The following is a 19,706-nucleotide window of genomic DNA, read 5'->3' on the forward strand; positions in this document are numbered from 1 at the left end:
TAGAAAATATCAGCAAGATACTTCCAGATAGATCACATAGTATGGGAACTGACAGTGGTCAAATAAGAGATTTTTAGGCTTCAGGCATTAGCTTGAGCCTGTGTGAAACTAAGTCACACGACTGTCCAATATTGGTGATGTGTTAGTTTAATGACCAATGAGAGTTTTACCTCTTGGACCTTCTCAGAGCTGTCTATAAAAGAAGACCAGGAATAATAAAAGGTGCTCTCTTGTTCAACCCAACTGGAGAGTCTGTGTCATGCTTCTGCCATTCTTGATATAGTGTGACAACACAGATCTGTAGGAAAAAAAGGTTTGTATAACACCGAAAATGTAAAATCCCAGAAAAGCTGCTAAGTACATGAGAAGTGCCCTAGAGACCTCACAGTAAGTCTTAATAACAATACTTAATTAAAAAGCAAGCAACAGTAAGACACAAGCCCCATAAACACTGCCAACAATATTCAACCCCTTCCCTTTCCTTCCCTTTTCTCTACTTTAAAAGAGAAATAAACTTGAACACAAAGTGAAACCTTAAAGAATGGCATAGCTTAGCCTCTGGAGCCAGCTGACTTACTTAGAAAGGGATTTTTTCCTTCCTAAAACCACAATTATTTCTGGGGAGAAAGGCCACATAAGCTCACTTGCATTAAAATCACTCAGAAAAGAACAACTCTTCCTTCACACAAATACTGACATGTTTTGTAATAGGTATTTCTATTGTGTTTCTAAATAAAAATGTCATGATCCAAAAGTTACAATTAAACAAACAAAAAAAAATCCTACATTGGTATTCTTTCAAATAAGCACATAATTTGAAGATGGCATTTCTGCAGAAAGTGTATTTTGGCCCTGGACTGTGGTAAAACAAAGACTTGCTTTATGATGGTAAATGACTACATTTTGGGAATTTCTTCATCAGTAAGATCGATTTATTATCTTTTAATTAGCTCCCTGTGGCTAGCATCAGATAGTCCTTTCAGAATGCCCTGCAGAGAAAGTGGAGCTGAGAGACTTGATGCACGCTCCAGTCACATCTAAATACCTGCAGCAACTCCATCAAACTGAGCAGTGGACAAGCCACTGTTAATGGTATTCATTTGTAAACATTCAAATCCTTGCAGGGGGATGAATATCGGTCCTTTTTAACAAGACTGCAGTGTGAACAAATGTCACTGAACTCAGAAGAGGCAGCTGGTGACTCGGGACACTCACCCTCTCATTCGCATTGTGGAAGTTCAAGATCAGGGCTTCAACATTCTCTCAACATTCTCATTGCATTCAACAACAACTCATACAAGAGCACACAAAACTCTGTCCAAGGTAATCCTTCCAGGGGAATGTTTGGCTCTTTGGCAAGCACATGGCCGTCTGCCATTCTCTGGTGTAAATTTAGGAGGATGGGCAGCTCGCTCTGGAACACAAAGAAAAATTAATTGCTGCATCTGGGCAATGTTAAAATCAAAAGAGATGCATCATATGTGTGGTAGCAGGGCTGGATGTGGCTGAAAACAAGCCTGCAAAGTTCATTCTCACAGCTTTGCAAAATTCCCCAATTCATTTCTAACGCTTGCAGTTCTAATATTGCATAATATAGCAGCAGAGTAAGAAAACATTTCATAAAATTTATCTAATTACACACAGTAGGTAAATAAAAGAGGTGAATAAATCCCAGTCCTGCAGGGGCCACAACCATGACCTGGCACAGATAAAAATCTCCATGCTCTTGGTGGATGCAGTTCATTCAGCCATGCTAATACTTTCAGGTGCATTCAAACTGTGCCTAAACACCTGCACAGCACACAGAAAATTGTCCAGTTGCCTTGGCAGCACAACCCACTCGAAATTATTTTAAGAATTTGTTTTGCGTGGTTATATATGATTGGATAGCTGGCCAAAATAGGCCTACAGTTCCATCAGTCCAACTCCCCAAGCCATGCCTCATTTATTTACAGTGAATTAATCAGTGGCACAATAAACTGGATCAAGTTATAAATAAATTTAAGCAACAGCAGCATGCAGTAGAAATCCAATTCTTCATACTTTTAGCACATACAAGCAACTTTGAAACTTCATTAAGATAATAGAAAGCTGTATCTCAAATGCCATGAAGATAAAGGATGTAAACCATTGTATCAGTACAGTCATAAATCAATATAAGATTATCAGACTGGAGTGGAAAGAACATATTCAAAGGTCATAAAAGTGGTAGAAAATATGAAAAAATACTGAATTTGTCAGGAAAGCAGGAAGGGAAAATGAAGGGAAGAGAACACCCTGACATTTTCACACAATTTTAGGATGAGTATAGCAAAGACCAACAGCAATATATTAAATGTCTTCTGTGCTTAGTTTCTGCTACAGTCTTCTGCTTTTTTCATTTTGGGAAGCAAAATCAAAGCTGTCTCAATGGAGTAAACAGGATCACATACAGGCACTCCCACTTCCCAAAGAAATACAAATACCTTTTTGAAAAATGCAAAGCCATCCAAGGCAATAAATATCTAATCTCATAAGGGAACCACTAATACAACTCATCCAAAAATGAATATTTTTATTACCTGCCCAGGACAGTCCTGTAATCTGAAATCCTTTGAGGAAAATAATTAAAACAACCAGCTGTATGAATATGACAGTGAGACAATCCTTGGGCTTTTTAACCTTTCAATAGCATAACATTAATTCTGAGTACACCATTAAATACTCTTAAATACTGTTTCCCTTTCCAGAAATCTTTCTCATGAATGGAATTCTAGTCATGTATAACATATATTTTATGAAGAATTAAAAATAAAAAGGAAAACTCTTTCCACAACAACAACTAGCAAACACTTAAGGTTTCTAGATGAACATTTTCAGCTCGTTCTTTTGTTTAGTAGTTAGAACTAGCAATCATCACTGTCTGACAGGGCAGATAGTTGCTTTGCTCTCTTTGAATTCCTTTTGCGCCTGATGAAATTACTTTTCCAGGCTAACTAGAAAATGTCTTTTAATACATTAATGCTTGCATGGAAGAAGTTGTTATTCTCCTGAAAGAAAAAAGAAGATTCACTTTATTATTTATGTTTCCTCACCACTGGGCCTTCAGAGAGTGACTATGCTACCCTGTGGCTTCCCTGGGGGGGGAAGATAAATTTGTTACTAAAACACAAGAAAGTGAAAGTTATTTGTTGTATCCTTTACAAACTAAAAAACAACTGCACCAAAAAAAAAAAAAAAACCAAAACAAAAAAACAAAAAAAAAAACCACGGGCAGAAAACCAGTAAGTCGGGTTTGGGGAAAAACAAAGGTAAAAAGAAATTGCTAGAAGAAATACCCCAAGATAGCCCTTTGGGAGCTAATTGGGATATTACCCCAAGTACAAGGAAAAAGGATAGAGGAAAGATGATTAATTTTTGCATGATCAAATGGGCAAACAAGGAAGTAAGATCTGACCACGTTTGCTGGCCTAGATATGGTTCTTTTGAAACTTGGATTTGTCAGGCTTTAAACGTCTTTGTAAATTCAAAAGAACCGTTTAATGCAGAGGAGAAAGAATATGCAGCATGCTGGATATTGGGGGACACAAACTCTGAGAGAGTAAAAATTCTAGAAATATCAGAATTCTCAAAGACAAAACAAGAAGAAAAAAGGAAAGAGAAAAGCTGGGACCCTTTAGAAGTGTTACCCCCTCCTCTCCTGCTTGGCCCCCTGCCTGCTGCAGATGTCCCGCTGGGGGTCCCGCCTGCCCCGGCTGCAGCCGCGTGGCTCGCACTGGGCACCCCGCCGGCCCTGCCGGGCGTTCCAGCTGCCCCGGCCCCGGCTGCTTTGCCCGCACTGGGCACCCCCGCTGTCCCACCCCCGGCCACTTTTCCCGCAGCTGCCCCGGCCATCCCGGCCCCGGTGGCTGTGTCCGTGCCGGCTGCGCTGGGCACCGCTGCTCCTGCCCCAGGAGACACGTGCAGATTGTCCACGCCCCGCTTTGCTTCCCGCCGAGAGACTCCGCTCTCTCGGTGGTTCCGCTACCAGTTCCTGCCTACGGCCCCCCCTTGGAGGACTCAGCGGCGGGACGGATCCCTGCCTTCACCATCCCATCAACCTCTGCCATGGACGCAGCGGTCCTAAAGAATTTCTCCCTTAACGGAGAGGTACCATACCAAAATACAGGAAACTTAGTTCAAAAGCGGGTTTCCCCTGACTCCTCCCCAAAACAATACAGAAAGGCTACTAGTTTATTCCCATGACGAGAAGTCCCAATGGGAGGGGGAAATACGGGATTTGTAAATGCCCCTTTGACTTCCTCAGAAGTCAGAGATTTTAAAAAGGAGCTAAAAGGGCTACTAGAAGATCCTAGAAGTACAGCAGAGCAATTGGAGCAATTTTTAGGTCCCAACATATTTACTTGGGAAGAAATGGAATCAATAATGAAAATTGTATTTTCCCAAGAGGAGAGACAGATGATTAGGGTCGCTGGCTTGAAAATATGGGAAAAGGAAAACCAGCAAGGACCACCAGGGGACCAGAAAATGCCAATGGTACCTCCCAATTGGAATCAAAATGATGAGGCAGGACGAAGAAATAGGAATGATTATCGTAATCTGATAATCAAAGGAATAAAAGAGGCAGCACCTCGAGGGCAAAATGCAAAAAAAGCATTTGAAGGACAACAAGGAAAGGAGGAGACCCCAACTGAATGGTTAGAAAGACTCTGGAGGGATATGAAACAATATTCTGGGATAGATCCTGAGACAATAGCAGGGCAAACCCTTTTAAGAGGTAATTTTGTCACCCATGCCTGGCCAGACATTAGGAAAAAACTGGAAAAAATAGAAAACTGGCATGACAAACCTTTAAATGATTTCTTCAAAGAAGCTCAAAAGGTTTATGTAAGACGAGATGAAGAAAAAGCTAAAGAAGAAGCAAAAATCCTGGTAGCAGCTATGGGAGAAAGTAGTTTCCAGAGAAATTTGGAAATTTGGAGCTTCTAAATCCTACCCCTAGGCATCCAGGGTTTAGGGGCAGGGAAAAGGAAAAACACAAAACCTCAGTACAAATAGAATCCCAAGAGCGCTTTAAGAACACCTGTTATCACTGTGGGGTGAAAGGGCACTACAGGAGAGAACGTCCTCACCTATTGAAGGACCAGAAAATTTTCCAAGAAATAGGCCCAGAAGAAGAATAGGGGAGTCATAGGCTCTATTTTCTTGGGGACAAATACCATCTGGAGCCTGTGATAACCTTAAAAGTAGGTCCCCAGGAGGAAGAATTGGAGTTTGTTGTTGACACGGGGGCAGAGAGGACCTGTCTATTACGGATTCCAACAGGTTGTGATGTAAGTAAAGAGACTGTAAAAGTAGCAGGGGCAAAAGGAGAATGTTTCACAGGTCCAGTCATCAAAGATGTGGTGATTGAGGGAGAAACTAAAATTTGGATGGGGAATGTTTTGTTAGTCCCTGGAGCAGGTAGCAACTTACTGGGGAGGGATTTACAAGTGAAGCTAGGAATAGGAGTTATACCTGAAGAAGGGAAAATGACTGCCAAAGTTCTAAAATTGAACCTAGAGGATGAAGATAAAATAAACAAAGAAGTTTATTGGGCTGGGGAAGGAAATAGGGGAGGACTGGATATTGACCCCATAAGGGTCACGATTGAGAGAGAAGAATGCCCCATACGTGTGCATCAGTATCCCATATGCTTAGAAGGAAGAGAAGGTTGAAAAGCAGTGATAGAAGGACTAATAAAAGATGGGACATTAGAACCTTGTATGTCCCTTCATAATACCCCTATTCTCCCCGTAAAGAAACCTGATGGGAATTACAGATGAGTACAAGACTTACGGGAAGTTAACAAAAGAACTCGGACCCGTTACCCAGTAGTTCCAAATCCTTATACTCTCCTAAGCAAAGTTCCACCCCAGCTCCAGTGGTTCAGTGTGGTAGATCTTAAAGATGCTTTTTGGGCTTGTCCATTAGCTGAGGAAAGCCGACATATCTTTGCTTTTGAATGGGAGGATCCCACTACTGGGAGAAAGCAACAACTGAGATGGACAAAATTACCACAGGGGTTTACTGAATCTCCAAACCTATTTGGGCAAGCTTTAGAAACAGTATTACAAACTTTCCCCACTCCTCCAGGAATACAGATTATCCAATATGTTGATGATCTTTTGTTATCAGGGGAAGCTGAAGGTGAAGTTAAAGAGGCTACTATAAAACTTCAGAATTTCCTTGGGGAAAAAGGACTAAGAGTATCAAAAGGTAAATTGCAATTTGTAGAATCAGAAGTAAAATACCTCGAACATTTAATAAGCAAGGGTAGCCGAAAGCTAAACCCTGAGAGGATGGCAGGAATTCTATCTCTCCCCCCGCCCCCCCCCTCTTCAAAAAGGGAGATTAGGAAATTGCTTGGATTATTGGGGTATTGTAGATTATGGATCAAAGGCTATACACAAGCAGTAAAATTTTTATATGGGAAATTGGTAGAAGGTGAAGAAGTAAAGTGGACCCACAAAGATGATAGCAAATTAGAAGAATTAAAGTTAAAACTAGCCTCAGTATCAGCTTTAAGCTTGCCATCATTAGAAAAACCCTTTTATCTGTACGTGAATGTGGAAAGTGGAGTAGCTCATGGAGTTTTAGCCCAGGAGTGGGGGGGAGTAAAAAACCCAGTAGCATATTTGTCAAAAATGCTGGACCCAGTGAGTCATGGCTGGCCAGTATGTATTCAATCTGGAGCAGCTACTGCAATCCTAGTAGAAGAGAGCCGTAAACTTACTTTTGGAAGCAAACTAATTGTGTACACACCTCATGCAGTCCGAAATGCGCTAAACCAGAAAGCTGAGAAATGGTTCTCAGATTCTAGAATGTTAAAATCTGAAGCAATCCTAATAGACAGCCATGATTTGACACTAGAAGTAAGTAAAAGTTTAAACCCAGCTCAATTTTTGTATGGAGAACCAAAAAGTGACTTAACTCCTAATTGTTTGGAAATGATCCAATATCAGACTAAGGTTCGGGAAGATCTTGAAGAACAGGCTCTCTCAGAAGGGGAAATAATAGATGTAGATGGTTCTTCCAGATGTTTACATGAGGAAAAGGATGTCAGGTTATGCAGTAGTTGATGGGAGAAACATGCAAACTGTCGAGAAAGGAAAATTACCCTCAAATTGGTCAGCTCAAACTTGTGAATTATATGCTCTAAAAAGAGCATTAGAACATTTAGCACATAAAAAGGGACCCATCTACACTGATTCAAGGTATGTCTTTGGAGTGGTACATACTTTTGGAAAAATCTGGGAGGAAAGAGGATTACTAAATTCAAAGGGAAAAGGATTGATACATGAAGGAGTCATTTTAGAAGTTTTAGAAGCATTAAAACTGCCTGAAGAGATAGCAGTAGTACATGTTAGGGGTCACCAAAAAGGAATGACCTCAGAAATAAGAGGAAATAATTTGGCAGATCAAGAAGCTAAAGATGCAGCAGAACATGGGATCAAAAGAGTTCTGTTAATTCTAAGTCCGGACATGGAAAAATGGACAATTCCCAAATTCAGTGAAGCAGAAGAAAAGCAGTTAAACAAGATAGGGGGAAAACAGGATGAGTGTGGAAAATGGAGGCTCCCTGATGGAAGACAGTTACTTAATAAGTCACTCACTAGAAAAATACTAGAAGATATGCATCAAAAACTCATTGGGGCACTCAAGCTTTGTGTGATCACTTTTTAAGGAATTATGGGTGTGTTGGGATTTTTGGAGTGGCAAAACAAGTAACTGAGAGATGCATAACTTGCCAGAAAGTAAATAAAAAGGTAATGAGACAAACGACATTTGGAGGTGGTGAGTTAGCCCTCCGACCATTTCAAAGTATCCAAGTTGACTTCACTGAACTTCCCCAGGTACAAAGATGGAAATTTTTATTAGTCATAAGAGATCATCTAACCCATTGGGTGGAAGCAATTCCTACTGCCAAGGCCACAGCCAATGTAGTATGTAAAACTCTTTTAGAACAAATCATTCCCAGATACGGGATGGTTAATAGAATAGACTCAGACAGAGGAACACATTTCACATCAAAAGTCTTGCAGCAAATAACTCAAGCCTTAGGAATAAAATGGGAACTACATACCCCATGGCATCCCCAGAGTTCAGGCTGGGTAGAAAGAATGAATCAAACTCTAAAGAGAACTTGAACAAAATGAATCATCGAAACACAAATGTCATGGGTAAAATGCCTACCTCTAGCTTTACTGAGGGTTCGAACACAACCTCAATCAGATTTAGGAGTGTCACCCTATGAGATGATGTTTGGGTTACCCTTTCTGACCACCCAACTTGAAACTGCTACCTATGAAGTCAGGGAGACAAGTATCAAAGAATATGTGAAAACAGTTGCAAAAACTCTTGAAAATTTGAGGCTAAAAGGGATAATTCCTCAAACCACACCTTTAGAATTTAAAATTCATGATATCCAACCAGGGGAATGGGTATTGGTAAAAACATGGAAAGAACAACCCTTAACTCCACAATGGGAAGGTCCTTTTCAGGTACTGCTGACAACGGAGGCTGCAATCCGGACCACGGAACGAGGGTGGATCCACGCCAGCAGAATCAGAGGACCTGTGAAGAAACCTGAGGAGTGGACTGTAACTTCTGAACCGGGGGATACCAAATTGACTCTAAAGCGGGGACTGGGTGGTAATGAACTGGGAAAATCCACATGATCCAAGGAATGTACAGAGAATAGCACCTACCTGAGAAGGAAGGCCAAGCTTATACCAGTGGTTTCAAGTGCTGCCTGGACAAGCCTTAAAACATCTCAGATACCCACCTTGGGAAGGAATACTCCCACCTCAAACAGGGGGATCCGGACTGTTTCAAATTAAGAAATTCCCACGTTCTGGCTCTTGTCTGTGACTTATACAAAGAGGAGGGAGAATTACAACTCCCAGCAGCGCCATACCATATACCCTGTCTCAAACATCCTAGTACAAGACATGCTAGCTGGGTTAAATGTAAGTGTTTAAATTGTAAGGAAAATTGGTATTGTAGTACACACAATTGTCGTTCTCTTTGCATGAAATGTAGAGTGCTAAATCGATCCTCTCTCCAGACTGAATTAAGAATAACTGAAATAATAACTTTGCTTTGTGGCTGGGAATTATTAGTGCCTGTTGAGTGGGAAATACCTGAGGAACAGTGGGAAATTACAATTAAGAAGTGCCAAAAGCTATTTGCCTGGAAACTGACAAAAAGGAGTTGATAAGGAAATAGAGGGCAAGAGCGGCTTGGCCGCTGTAGTTGCCACCAAGAAGATACTATACACCTGCTATGGGTAGCAACCCCATAGGCATGGGAGGTGGGAATACAAGCCATACCGGACCTCTCTTTTGTAATTCCTGTTTCCTTGCCTCCTTTGGGCTCAATTCTCTATGGATATAACTTTTCTCTAGTCTCTCAGCCTCCTTTGGGCTGAATTCTCTGTGGATACTTCCTCGTGGGGAGTTCCACTTATCTCAGTCTTTATGATTCAAAGAAAACTCCCGAGCTCGTTAGAATCTTGTTTCTCGTGTTTATTAACAGGTGGTCACAAAACTTAACAGCTCTCTCCAGGCTGGTCACAAGGTTAATCTTTGCAATTTGGAACATTTCTTTCTTCTGATGGTACAAACAAGGCTTTGTGTCACACTTAGTCTCTGATACACAAAATGGCCCCGAACTACGCAGTTCTTTTATCTTTAGACCTGTTTTTACCCAATTAACAATAGACACGTATATTATTTTTCTTAATGACCCAATGACCCATCACCTCTGTGATGCACTGCGGCATTTTCTATCCAATCACTTACTATTACCCAAAAACCTCTAGGAGAAGAAGATGAAGAAGAAAGAAGAAAGGACAAGGGACAACACCCTAAATCCTCCATCTTGTCTCCTGTTCTCTAAACTATTTTTTTCACCCAGTGATTTAAGAAACTTTCTAATCTACACACCTACCTTTCTTATCTAACTTTAGCATTTGTTTTCATGTATCACTATGAAAACATGCTCATGAATTTCATATTATATGAAATCCAGTGTTTTCTTGAATCTTAGAACTAAATATTAAAAACAAGGGCACACAGTCTGTATCTCAGACTCCAACATGTTACTCCTTTTTTTGTTGCTCATTTTTTGTCTTTTCTCTTTTGGAATACCAGCAAACACGTGCCATAAATGCTACCAAAAGCTGTATATGCAAAGACACAGAGGTTCCTTTTTTGTCACTCATACCCGTAGCAACAGTCACTGTTATAACCCATCCAAACTAGGTCACTGTATGCATAATGGGAAAAAATATTGGGTTACAGAAAATTTGGGAGCAAGTGGTAATAGGTTAGGAAGTGAATGTCCAAAAGGGGAGAGATGGATTTGTTTTACACATATTATTGGGAGCAAAACCCAAGATTTAGGAAAAGAACAACTGATAAGCAAAAAGGCAAAACCAGCATAGCAATCTAATCCTGTGTCAGTTTCACTTCAAGATTTGTATACAAAACTGGAACAACAATTAGAAAAAGAAATAGATATCTCAAGACTGGGAAAAAAACAGTTTGTGGAGTTGGGAGAGAGAATCAGTAAGGAACTTAGCATCACTAACTTTTGGGTATGTGAAGGGGCTTTGACCCTTCAGAAGAATGGCCATGGAAAGGCAGCAGTTTAGGTCCAATTGAACTCCTAAAATGGAACCAGACAATTACAAAGAGAGAAAACCGTCCTGAAGGGTGGATTTTAAGCTCAACAGTGATAGGAGAAGAATGTCTCTGGCGCACGGAGAGGAATTTCCTTAATGAAGTAGGAAATACTCCCTGTAAGAGATATAAAGTTAGTAATGGAACTTCCACATGGTGGGTCCCAGAAGAACCAACTTGGTACTGGGCTCCCAGAAAAACAAAGGAAGGAGATTGCATATATAATAATGAAACTAAACTGTTTCAATGTAAGGATAAAGGCAAGAATCCTTACTTTAGTATACCTGAAATCTCCAAACTCTGGGAGAACTTAAATCAACAGAAAATTGATTTTTGGAAAGCACCAGATGGCTTATTTTGGATATGTGGAAAAAGAGCATAGCCAAAACTCCCCCCACGATGGAAAGGGAGTTGTACTTTGGGAATTATACAGCCAGGATTTTTTCTTCTGCCAGGACCAAATGGAGACAAACTAGGAGTGCCAGTATATGAGGACCTAAAAAGAAGCAAAAGGGAGGAGATTGGAGGATTTCAAAAATGGGGAGATGAAGAATGGCCCCCTGAGTGCATATTGGAAACCTACGGGCCAGCCACCTGGGCACAAGATGGGAGCTGGGGATACCCAACCCCAATTTATATGCTAAATCGCATCATCAGACTCCAGGCAGTAGTAGAAGTAATAACAAATGAAACTGCTCGGGTAATAGAATTAATATCCACTCAGCAACGTCAAGCCAGAGCTGCAATATATCAGAACAGGTTAGCTTTAGACTGTTTGTTAGCTGAAGAAGGGGGTGTTTGTGGGAAATTTAATACATCAGATTGTTGTTTAAAAATAGATGACAACACGGATGCCGTTCTGGATATAGTCAATGATATCAGAAAAATAGCACATGTACCAGTTCAAAAATGGGACCCAATGCTAAAAAGCAGTTGGTGGGATAATCTATTGGGAATAGAATGGCAGAAAAAGTTAGGCTTCTTCCTTCTGTGTGCTACAACTGGCTTGATATTTCTTCCTTGTTTAATCCCCTGCTTTATTCAGCTAATCACCAGAGCAGTTCAGAGTATGCAACTGATAACAATGCCTATAGATCCAAACTTGACTACATCTAGAGCGGCACAAAAAATTATGGTGTTAAAGAGACAGAACAACATAGAAGATCCTCTTGAAGAAGCAAGATTAATTTGGGAAAAAAATGAGCACATAATAAAGGCTAGAAGACAAGAAATATTGCTCAAGCCAAATGATTCATGAAAAGAAAAAGAGGGGTTTTGTTATAGATACATTTTATATTGTTGGCTTTTCGCAAATATTAAAATGAATGTTATGTGTGTAAGAATGAGAAATTTTGTTGTAATAATATAGTTTTCTTTATTTCTGTTATTGATGAAATTTAGAAGTAGTAGTATAATACATATATGTTTGGTTATGGCATAGTATTAAATTAAAAACTGCCTTTGTTTTTATAACCCAAAGACTGAGAAAAAAAAAAAAATAGCTAGAGACACCTGCATTTGTAAACTATCTTGCCCAGATGAAGACAGCAGTGACCAGAACTCTGGGGGGAGGAATTTATTGCATTCCTGATATCAGAGAATGTAAATCTCAATGGCGCCAAGAGGATTGATCTATTGGGAAGGGGGCAAGAGAAAACTAAACAGAAGAACACCAAAGATCCTAAGAAGAATGTATGAATATGTATGAGAATTTATGGATATGTAGTAGGATTCTGTTTTTAAGGGACAATCCTTTGTTAGTAAGGTGTGCTCTCTTGGCTGAATGCAGAGACACCCGGCCGTATCTGTATATTTTACTTTATTTTTTTCTCCTAATTGTTTTTTTTTATTAAACTTTTAAATTCTATAAAAATTATGTGAACCTTGTTTTTCACATTATCCCATTTGTAAGCCTTGTACCCCTTGTTTACTCCGATGGTTATTAGTAAGGTTAATTACTTACTGGTTTCTGAAGTGTTTTAAAGGGTCTTATGATACACTCCTCTAGCCCTTTCCCTTACTTCCTTGCTGCTATGTAACAAAGCTGCTCCCATGGGGACCGGGCCACACTAACAAAAGATACCCATTAGAAAGGTATGCCACAGAAACTGCGCCCAGGGATGCTGTGCCACACTAGAACAAAGAAAGTCCATGAAGCTGTGCAACCGAGTAATATGCAAACTAAGGCATGCAGGCCACCAAAACAATGAGCTAGCAGAGGAATAAAAGGACAAGAAAATATATTCTAGCAAGCTATGATGAAAGATCATCTCCCTGCATCACCTAAGCCTGCTTAGAAACCCTCTTCCTGCATCACCATGACCTCAAGAGGATTGGAAGGGACCGACCTCCCACCTAGACAATGAAGCAGAACAACAGGGCTCCCAGCTACTGTCATGAAGAGGGAAGCCCCAGCTCTGCAGAGTGGGTTGCAAAGCTGAATTGTGCCTCCTCATTGGAGCTGCCAGAGCGGGAATGGCCGTGTTGCAAACAACCCCCTGGGCCCCCCAGCCCAAGAGCTGAATCCTAATAAAGGCATCAAACAGGAGTCTTGTTTCCTGGCCAATTTCTTTCACTTGCATAAAGCATCATCCATCCAGGGTGCAGCACTTTAGCTTTGATGTCAATGCTGACAGAATTGCTGCCCCTTCCTGCTGCTGCTGACTCCGAACAACAAGAAATGTGCCACTTCTGCCAAAGACAGGCAGAGATGACCAGAAAAAAAACAGCTACTCTGTTGAAAAGGAGGCCAAAAGAATGTTTTCTAACATCCCCTTTTCATTCGATCCCCAGCAAAGACAGAAGGCAATGAAGACATCCTTTCCCTCTGTCACCAACAGTGACGCAGGCACGGGATACAGTGTGGGGCTAGAGCTTGCCAGTGCTCCCAGAGCCCTCTCCAGGGCCTTCCCCTGCCGGGCCGTGTCCGGCCAGCCCCGGAGCCGCCGCGCTGTGCCCGCAGCCCCGGCTCTGACGCGCTCGTCCCCGCCGAGTCTGGCCCGTGCCGGGGCCGCGCCGGGCGCGCGCGGGGCTGAGCGCAGCGCCCCCCTCAGGCCGCGCGCCGCCGGCGCAGCCGAGGCCGTTGCGGCGTGGCCGTTGCGGCGAACAGTCGGAGACAGGTCGGGACCATGGCGGAGGTGCCGCTGCCCGCCGGGCTCAACGCCAAAAGCTTCCCCGCCAAGCTGTGGCACCTTGTCAATAGGCCCCGCGTCCTCTCCGTGCGCTGGGACAGCCAAGCCCAGGGGCTGCTCATTGACCGCTCCCTCTTCGAGCGGGAGCTGCTCAGGCCGGGCGGCAACCAGGGGCCAGCCCCGCACACCTTCAGAGCCACTCAGTTCCGCAGCTTCGTCCGCCAGCTCTATCGCTACGGTTTCCACAAGGTGCCGGGCCGGGCTGGCGCGGCTGCGCCGGGTGGTGCCGGGGCCTGGCTCCACTACACAAACCCCTGCTTTCGCCACGACTGCCCCGAGCTCCTGCGCCGCATCAAGCGCCGGACCGCGGCCAACAGGACCGGGCGGGGACAGGCGCAGGTGCTTCCGGCAGCTGCCGAGGGCGCGGCCGCTGTCGGACGGGCGGGAGAGACGCAGTGGCTTCAAGGCGCTCCCCAAGGAGCGGCCGCCGCTGCTGCCCAGGCCCCTGCCCAGTGGCTTCCTCCTGCTGCACAGGGAGCGGACGCTGCCGGACTGGCGGGAGCTGCGCAGGCCCCAGCCCGGCCGCTTCCAGCAGCGCCCCAAGGAGCGGCCGCTGCTCACCCGGCGCCCGCCCTGCGGCTTCCACCTGCTGCACAGGGACCGGCCGGGGCCGGCCCGCTGCGAGGGGCCGAGCCGTTTCCAGGAGCTCTACGGCGAGCGGCCGCTGCCCGCCGAGCGGGAGCTGCTCCGAATCCCGCCCTGCGACTTGCTCGGGCTCCACGGGGAGCGGCCGCTGTTTCTCGGCCGGGAGGGGCCCCCCAGCCACTTCCAGGAGCTCTATGGGGAGCAGCTGCCTCTGGCCGACCGGGAGGTGGTCAGGAGCCAGCCCTGCAGCTTCCAGCAGCTCCACAGGGAGCAGCAGCCCCCAGCCTACAACCCACCAGGTAGGAAAAGAATTCTAGCCTTGCTTTTCCAAAAGGTCATGAGAAGTGGCGGTTGGAAGTGTTTTCCCACAATGCTGTGTCATTCTGAGACAGAAATTGTCAAGCCTGCTAGGAAGGGGGTCCTAGAAGGCGAAAAGGTTCTCTGCCTGGTTTTCCTGTGATGTTGCATCCAAGGCAGCAGTAGAGCTCTGCATCCCAAGGCCACCTTCTGGAGCCTGACCACAAGGTGTTTGGATTCTTGCAGCCACTCCGGGCACGTCAGCCTCCAGTGCTCCACCTGACAGTGCCGCCTGTGCAACAGCATCAACGGCCTCAGCAGGGAGCGCACTTAAGGAAGAGGAATCTCCACCGCTGGATCTTGGCCTAGCTGTGGAGAAAATGATTCGGGAGATCAGGAGATCCCTGTCTGAGAAGTCTCCCTCTGCTCAGGTAACCCCACTGGATGGGAATAAAAGGGGCTGGACCGAGAGCTCTGTGGCTCAGAAGCACCACCTTGTGATGGATTGCCTGAGCGCTTGGGTGGGGTGGTGAGACTCCCAGCCACAATTGTGTGCTTTGTGTGTGGCTTTGCAGCACACAGCCCTGGGCAGTGCTGGGAACGAGCTCTGCCCTTACTGACAGCTGTGTTGGCAACAAGGAGAGCCCCTGGCTTTCTGCTGGCTGATTTCTTACAGCTCGTGGGGTAAGCCAGGGTCAGAGCATGAGGGCACATGCCCTCATTCGGTGTCTTCTGGTTTTCTGCGTTCACATTTTGCCTCAGAGGTCATTTTGTAAAAGCTTCCACTTAGCCTTGGCCATAGAATCCTGAATTGAAAAGGTTTATCATGTGAACCGTGTGGGGAGTGTTCCGCCCCCCAGCCTCTGCTCCCTGCCTTTTGGGAGTGGAGAAGGGTTATTGTAGCCCTGATGTGATTCCAAGAAAATACTGAGTGATCTTTGGGTTTCTTTCTTCCTGCTTTTCATTCAAGGGGAATATTCATGTTGCCTCCGAGTCCTCAGGAGGGGAACCCGTGAACGAGGCTGCAGCAGAGGAAGCTTCATCTGGCACCGAGAACTGCGGTGACAGTTCCCCAGAGCCTGAGGAGCCTGGTAAGGAGAGAGCCCACATTGGTTTGAGCCCCATTGGCCCATGGCTGCTTTGAGCCTGTCCCTGGCAGGAAGGGAGATCAGGAGAGTTGAGTTCTTGTTGGCAGGCTTGGTGCTTCCTGCTGCCTTTAGTTCAAGTCCTGCACTGGCACAAGCTCCTCAAGCCCTGCCCTCCACACTTTTCCAGAGGCTCTGACACTGAGTCCTGTGCTGTGACAAGAGAGCTGGGAGTAAACCTGACCTTGTGGCAGCTGTGTCACCAAGCTGGGTGTCCCAGTTTTGTGCTGAAGTCCATGGATCAATTTTCTGCAGCGTGACAGGGGAAACCAGGCTGAGCACCTCTTGAAGTAACAGGGAGAAAAAAGAGTGAAAAATGCGGGCAGAAGTCCAAATCACTGACTGTACTACCAGTTTGCTGGTATCTGCCCTGAGACACAAGGAAAACAAAGAGAGCAGAACATCAGAGGCCAATTAATGGAAAAATGACAACTCCGGTAACACAAGAAAAAGCCTGAGGGACCCCAGATCAGCGAGACTAAGAGGAGAGAGGAAGCCCTTTGGATCCAATCCTCGGCCAAGTCGGTGCAGCCTGCAGGCCTTCTAGGGAGCTCTTTCCCTACCAGCTTGTCCTGTCAGAGCTGATGGTCAAGCTGGAGCATCTACTGCTCACTGTAGAGGGCAGTTTGTAGATCTGACATCATGGAGCTGCTTCATGATTCAGCTCACAGCACCCTTCAGCCTCAGCCACTGCAGCGAGGCCTGAGGTCTTTCTGTCAGCACAGAGAAAAAAACCAAGTCCGGCCTTCTTTGTGGCAGCTGGCACCGCCTGTGTTTCAAGCTCTCGTGCGTGCCATTTGCACTGTGGGAACCGAGACTTTATTGAGATACTTGAATGCTTCACACAGTTTTGGAAACTTGGAAGGATCCCTGTTCTTGAAAGAGCAGGCTTCAAATTCCCAAGGGAGAGTCTGCCTTTCAGACCATCTTCTCCAGTCCCTGATAGGACAATGGCTGCCCAAGGGAAACAGGGCCCCACCCACAGGGGCCAATATTGACTCCGTGTTCCCTTTGCTTCCCAGATGCCTGAGAGACGTCTCCTGGAGGGCTGCCCTGCACGGCAGGAAGAGACAGAGGGAGGGCCTGTGACCATCAGGCAGGCACAATCCCTCTGTTTTACATCTATAGCTTTCTGTAGTTCTGTAGTTCTACTTAGTAATGCTTATAGTTACGTTTATAGATTCTAATGCTCTGTTTCTATAGATTGAATTATTTAATATATTTATATATAATATAGATCCTATAGAAGATCTCTGTTTAGAGATCTGTCTAGTTAAGTGTAGATATAGATAAAGATGTGATATATTTTTTATATGGAATTGCATTTATAGATTTTCTGATTGAAATTTATATATGTCAAGAGTAAAATTAATATACATATATACATATATAGACAGTTCTATTTATAAATGCATATAGGTATATTTGAAGAGAAATATAGATGTTCAGAGGGATAGGTTTCTGTTTGTGTAGCCTTAGGCTGCATTTTAACCTCTTTCCCCCCTCGGCTGCCTTTTTCACCTCTTCTTTTTCCCCCTGCGCCCCCTCTGTCCCCTCTTCCTGTGCTGGGTCCCAGCTGGGGATGGGCCCGGTGGAGCAGCAGTTCCAGCGCCAGCTGTCCCTGGAGCGGTGGGAGCTGCCGGTGGCCCCAGGCACTCTCCCCTGAGGAGCTGCTGAAGGACGGTGAGACTGAGGGGGACGAGGAGGCGGTGACGCTGAATGGACGGTGACCTTGAGCTGCTGGGGGCACTGAGGGCTGTGGGGGAGCAGAGTGCGATGGTGGCACTGAGGTGACACGGAGGTGGCACAGGCAGAGGGGGGTGCCGGCTCTGAGGGGACAGAACGGGTCAGAAGGGACTGAGAGGGGTGAGAGGACTGCGAGGGGCTGAAGAAACTGAAGGGGGGGCTGGGGTTTTGCCGAGAGGACGGCGGGGCTGAGGGGATGGAGGGGCCAGCAGGGAGCACAGAGGGGTCAGGGACTGCAGCTCTGCCAGGCCTTGGAACCAATTCCAAAGCCTCCACTTTTGCCACAGCTGCCCTGAAGACCTTGAGGCCAGCCAGACACTGCCAGGAGCCAGCAGGGAGAAGCTGAAGGCCACGAGCAAGAGCAGCGAACAGGGAGCTGCTGCTGCTGCCACCCCGAGAGCCTGGGTGAGGCCACAGGGCCGGTGAGGCCGCGCGGTGCTGAGGGTGGCGTGGGCTTTAGCCGTGGGCGCTGCCCGGCTGGGCAGGAGCAGCCTCTGCCCATGCTGGGGCTGCTCAGCGCTGCTGCCCCGGCCGGCACAGGGGCTGTCCTTGGGCAAGGCAGCAGTGCCGGCAGGGCCCGGGAGCTGTGCCGGGCTGCCGGGGGCAGCGGGACAGTGCCGCCGCGCCTGCGCTCGCCACACACTGGCCCGCTCGGCCTGCTTGTTCTTTCAGCCCTCCTGGGGAGGCTCTGAGGTTTTCCCTTCCCTGCTGGAAGGGCAGGTGCTGCCAAGGGAAAGGTCCCAATAATGACTCGGTGTTCCCTTTGCCTCCCAGATGTCCCATCTGCTGTCCTTGTCCAGGAGAGCTGCTCTGCACGGTTGGAAGAGACTGAGGGAGAGGCTTTGAAGATGGGGGAGCTGAGTTCCCTCTGTTTAAAGAAGAACGGACTCATGCATAAAGAGGGATAATTATGTGGCTATTTATATATGTATATATGTATATTCCTATTTGTATAGAAATATTTCTATATATATGTTTTTCTATTCTTTGTACATATGTATGGATATATACACATACATGTTTGTAATTTTGTACGTGTATATAAGTATACATATATGTTGTTACAGTTGTGTTAAATTCTATCTCCTTATACCTAGGAGATACAGTTGTGTGTCTTTTGACTGATACAATTATAGTTATTTTGCTCTTTAAATAGGTATATTGGTGTTTGCATAGATAGATATGTGTATTTTTATATTTTTGTCTGTATGTTGACATTGGATATGGATTGATATGATATGGAGTAGTAGAATTGTATAATTCTGTTAGCTGTGATGATCACTATTTGTATACTGTTATTTAGAGAGGGAAAGTATATTTTTGTATTTCTATATGGGCCGTCTGTTTTTAGTAATATGTAATAAATGGTTAAACATCTAATTGATTTTTATGTTGTCATGAGGTTAGTTTACCTTTAAGGAAGTTAAAGTTGCTGAGGGCTCTTGGGAGTCTTTTCTCTTGACCAATTATCGGTCATTGCTGAGAATTGACAGCAGTTTTAGCCATTGAAAAGTAGAATCAACTTGTGAACCCCACCTTAAAGTGTACACCCAGAAGTCTGTGGTGCCTCTTTGTTTCCTGGCTGTGAAGGGTGGCGGAGCTCCAAGCCTCTCATTCTCTGCCCAGGCCATGCGGCCTGGGTGGGGGGCCGAGCTGGGCCTGCCGTTCTCCCGGCCGGGAGATGGGGGCCGGCGGGGGCTTGCCCCGGGCTAAGCCGGGCCAGGCCGGTTCCTGGCTTAGCTGCAGGTTTTGCTGTGATAGAATTTACCAGAAAACTGCCGAGTAAAGAAAAAGAAAAGCTTTAAGCCTGCTGCAAGCAGAAACAGTAACTATGCTTTCCAGAGCAACTATGAAGAACTTTCCATCGCAGGCAGCTCCAGCTCCTGTTCAGCAGAGATCACCGAACCATCTACAAAAGCTTGGGCAAGATTTTAACTCTTTCTTATCCAGATGAGACTTGCAGATTAATCTTTTCGTCCAGAAAGAGAAAAGGAGAGTGATCCACATGAAAAGAGACTTTATAAACTACTAGTGGC

The 19,706-nt window shown here is 45.2% G+C and overlaps 1 protein-coding gene and 1 long non-coding RNA gene across 2 annotated transcripts; both read left to right on the forward strand.

Annotated features, from left to right (window-relative positions):
* The first annotated feature begins 13,834 nt into the window (after window positions 1-13,834).
* On the forward strand, window positions 13,835-15,940 carry LOC131572597 (uncharacterized). The gene is made up of 4 exons (XM_058825843.1): window positions 13,835-14,206; window positions 14,250-14,781; window positions 15,026-15,210; window positions 15,750-15,940. Exons 1-4 carry the CDS (start codon window positions 13,835-13,837, stop codon window positions 15,921-15,923), a joined length of 1,263 nt encoding a protein of 420 aa, XP_058681826.1. The 3' UTR covers window positions 15,924-15,940.
* A 1,644-nt stretch (window positions 15,941-17,584) lies between these two features.
* Window positions 17,585-18,573, forward strand: LOC131573656 (uncharacterized). Its single transcript, XR_009276227.1, has 3 exons — window positions 17,585-17,607; window positions 17,958-18,075; window positions 18,445-18,573. It is a non-coding gene; the product is annotated as an uncharacterized LOC131573656 (long non-coding RNA).
* Window positions 18,574-19,706: the final 1,133 nt, after the last annotated feature.

The sequence above is a fragment of the Poecile atricapillus genome, chromosome Z, assembly GCF_030490865.1.
Source record: "Poecile atricapillus isolate bPoeAtr1 chromosome Z, bPoeAtr1.hap1, whole genome shotgun sequence".
Classification (NCBI taxonomy): Eukaryota; Metazoa; Chordata; class Aves; order Passeriformes; family Paridae; genus Poecile; species Poecile atricapillus.

Bases quoted from the DNA above. Each gene is read 5' to 3' on its own strand.
- LOC131572597 (XM_058825843.1), top strand. From the start codon at position 13,835: ATGGCGGAGGTGCCGCTGCCCGCCGGGCTCAACGCCAAAAGCTTCCCC. The intron at 14,782-15,025 runs GTAGGAAAAGAA...GGATTCTTGCAG, and splicing joins CCCAGCCTACAACCCACCAG to CCACTCCGGGCACGTCAGCC. The intron at 15,211-15,749 runs GTAACCCCACTG...TTTTCATTCAAG, and splicing joins AGAAGTCTCCCTCTGCTCAG to GGGAATATTCATGTTGCCTC.